Source organism: Physeter macrocephalus, chromosome 20 (assembly GCF_002837175.3).
Source record: "Physeter macrocephalus isolate SW-GA chromosome 20, ASM283717v5, whole genome shotgun sequence".
In the NCBI taxonomy this organism is placed as follows: domain Eukaryota; kingdom Metazoa; phylum Chordata; class Mammalia; order Artiodactyla; family Physeteridae; genus Physeter; species Physeter macrocephalus.
In genome coordinates, this window is record NC_041233.1 from 123,093,091 (window position 1) to 123,095,024 (window position 1,934).

General features: G+C 55.5%; 1 protein-coding gene across 1 annotated transcript in view; it reads right to left on the bottom strand.

Annotated features, from left to right (window-relative positions):
• Positions 1–384: 384 nt before the first annotated feature.
• Positions 385–1,934, bottom strand: part of LOC112062664 (uncharacterized) — a 40,743-nt gene continuing 39,193 nt past the window's right edge. Inside the window, exon 2 of the mRNA XM_024117653.3 lies at positions 385–1,469. Within this exon, the coding sequence (XP_023973421.1) occupies positions 722–1,469 (748 nt within the window). The 3' untranslated portion in view covers positions 385–721. The remainder of the gene's footprint in view (positions 1,470–1,934) is intronic.

Genomic DNA, 1,934 nt, shown 5'->3' on the forward strand with positions numbered 1-1,934 from the left:
GCCGCCGACGCTGGTGGCGAATGTCCCGGTGGCTCAGGGGCGTGGGCGCCTCCTGCTGTCTCTGGAGATTGGGCCTGCAGGTTTGGGAGGCTGTGGTTGTTGCCACGCTCCCGAGGCTAGTGTGGAAGTTGCTTGGCTGGGTCGACCAGCATCCGCCTGTGCCCCTCCAGCCGCGGGGACCGAACGGACTCGACCCAACCTGGGGCGGCCGCCGCGTTCTAAAGGGTAAGGGTCTTCGGAGACCTTCGGTGCGCTTGAGGCTTGATGGAACCTCTTTGTGAGTCACTTTAGGGTTGTTCATTCTCTACCATCTCGATCCCCTAGCGTTCCACTCCGGAGGTGGAGAACGCCCGGGCCCTGGCGTTGAGGCCGTTGGAGGTCGTGAAGTGCTTTTTGAATGGCGCGCTTGGGTCCCCGTCTCTGGGGCATGGGCGCTACGTGCTCTCGCAGCGATGTGGACGTGCAGACATGCGTATTGTGAGGCCAGTGCTGCGCTCCCCAGAAGTTGAGTGGTGATCTGGGCAGTTCCACTGCACGCCCTGGTTCCCTCTGCCCGCGGGGAACGGCCGTGTTGCTCCTCGTGGTCAGGAGAGGGTATCCGTGCACGGCCTCGACCTCCGTGTGTCCTGGTGGTCGTACTTTCGTTTCTCAAGTCTCTCCTAGGGGTGAATGAAAGTCTCCTACGAAAGTGGACGGCGCCACGTTTCCGGCGGCATTCCCTCTAGATTCCGTATGCCCTAATTCCCAAATTTCTTTCTCTTTGCATTGGGTAAGGCCCGGATGGCGAAGCGAGGAGGCACTGTGAGTGGGGGACCCCGGGACCTCCCCATCCTCCTTCACATGGGAACGCGATGCCCCGGCCAATAGGCCGCCCGTTGCTGCATCCCGGCAGCCTTGGGGATCCGTTGCGTCCCGGTCCTGTCGCCGTGGTGGAGCTCTTCCCTGGCGGCCACTTTCTCCGAGATCCGCGAGAAGCGCCCACGGGTGGCGCAGACGGAATTCCTGCAGGCCGAGGTGCGTCTACGCGGGAGCGCCCGGCGTCCCCTCTTCTGTTGGCCTCATCGGCAAAGCGCTTGTGTGTCGGCCACACACAGGTCTCCTCAACGCAAGTGACGACACGTATAGTGGCAAGCGAGAGAGGAGGGCGCTCCATGCGCGGCCACGGTTCCGCCTGGGACTTGTGGTGGGAGAAACCTAACAAATGGGAAATGGCGAGCTGCATGGGGCGTTTGGTGATGGTCGGGAGGAGGCCCGAGGCTGGGCGCAGTCCTGGTTGGGCACCGTTGTAAGAGGCTCCCCGTAAGAATCTCATCCCGGAATGGCTTCTGAACTCGCGTGTGGACGGGGGACAACCCGGTGAGAGAAATGTGATCTGTGGTGGAGCCAGTGAGTGCAGAGGAGTTGGGGCGCACCTTCTCTTCCGTGCCATCCAGATCCATTCCAGTGGTTTTTCCTCCGTTTGGATAGATCTGATAGGTTGCAGTTTAAAGAAAGACAAAGCCTCATTGTTAGTCTCCGCAGAAGGATTCAGCAACAGAGTATCTTTAACATCTTATTAAATGCTCTCATTAAAAACACTCCAGGTTATACATCCTTTAGGAACATATCCTAAACGTTTGCTAGCAGGAGAATAATGCATGCAAAGGTTATGCATTGCTGCATTGTTTGTAATATAAACAGATTATTGAATATCAGCGTTCATCCCAAAGTGGATTGGCAAAGTGCATTATAGTACATCATCCATTCAGTGCACTTTCGTGCAGGAAAGTATGTCTTGATAGAGGATAATTTGCAAGCTATTGTCAAATGAATAAAAGCAAGATATAAGAGAACACCGTGCCTAGTATTCTACTATTTGTGTTTTTAATTAGGGTGCCAAGGAGAAATACATATTCATATTTACTTGTATGCACATAAAGACACTCTGGAAGTAT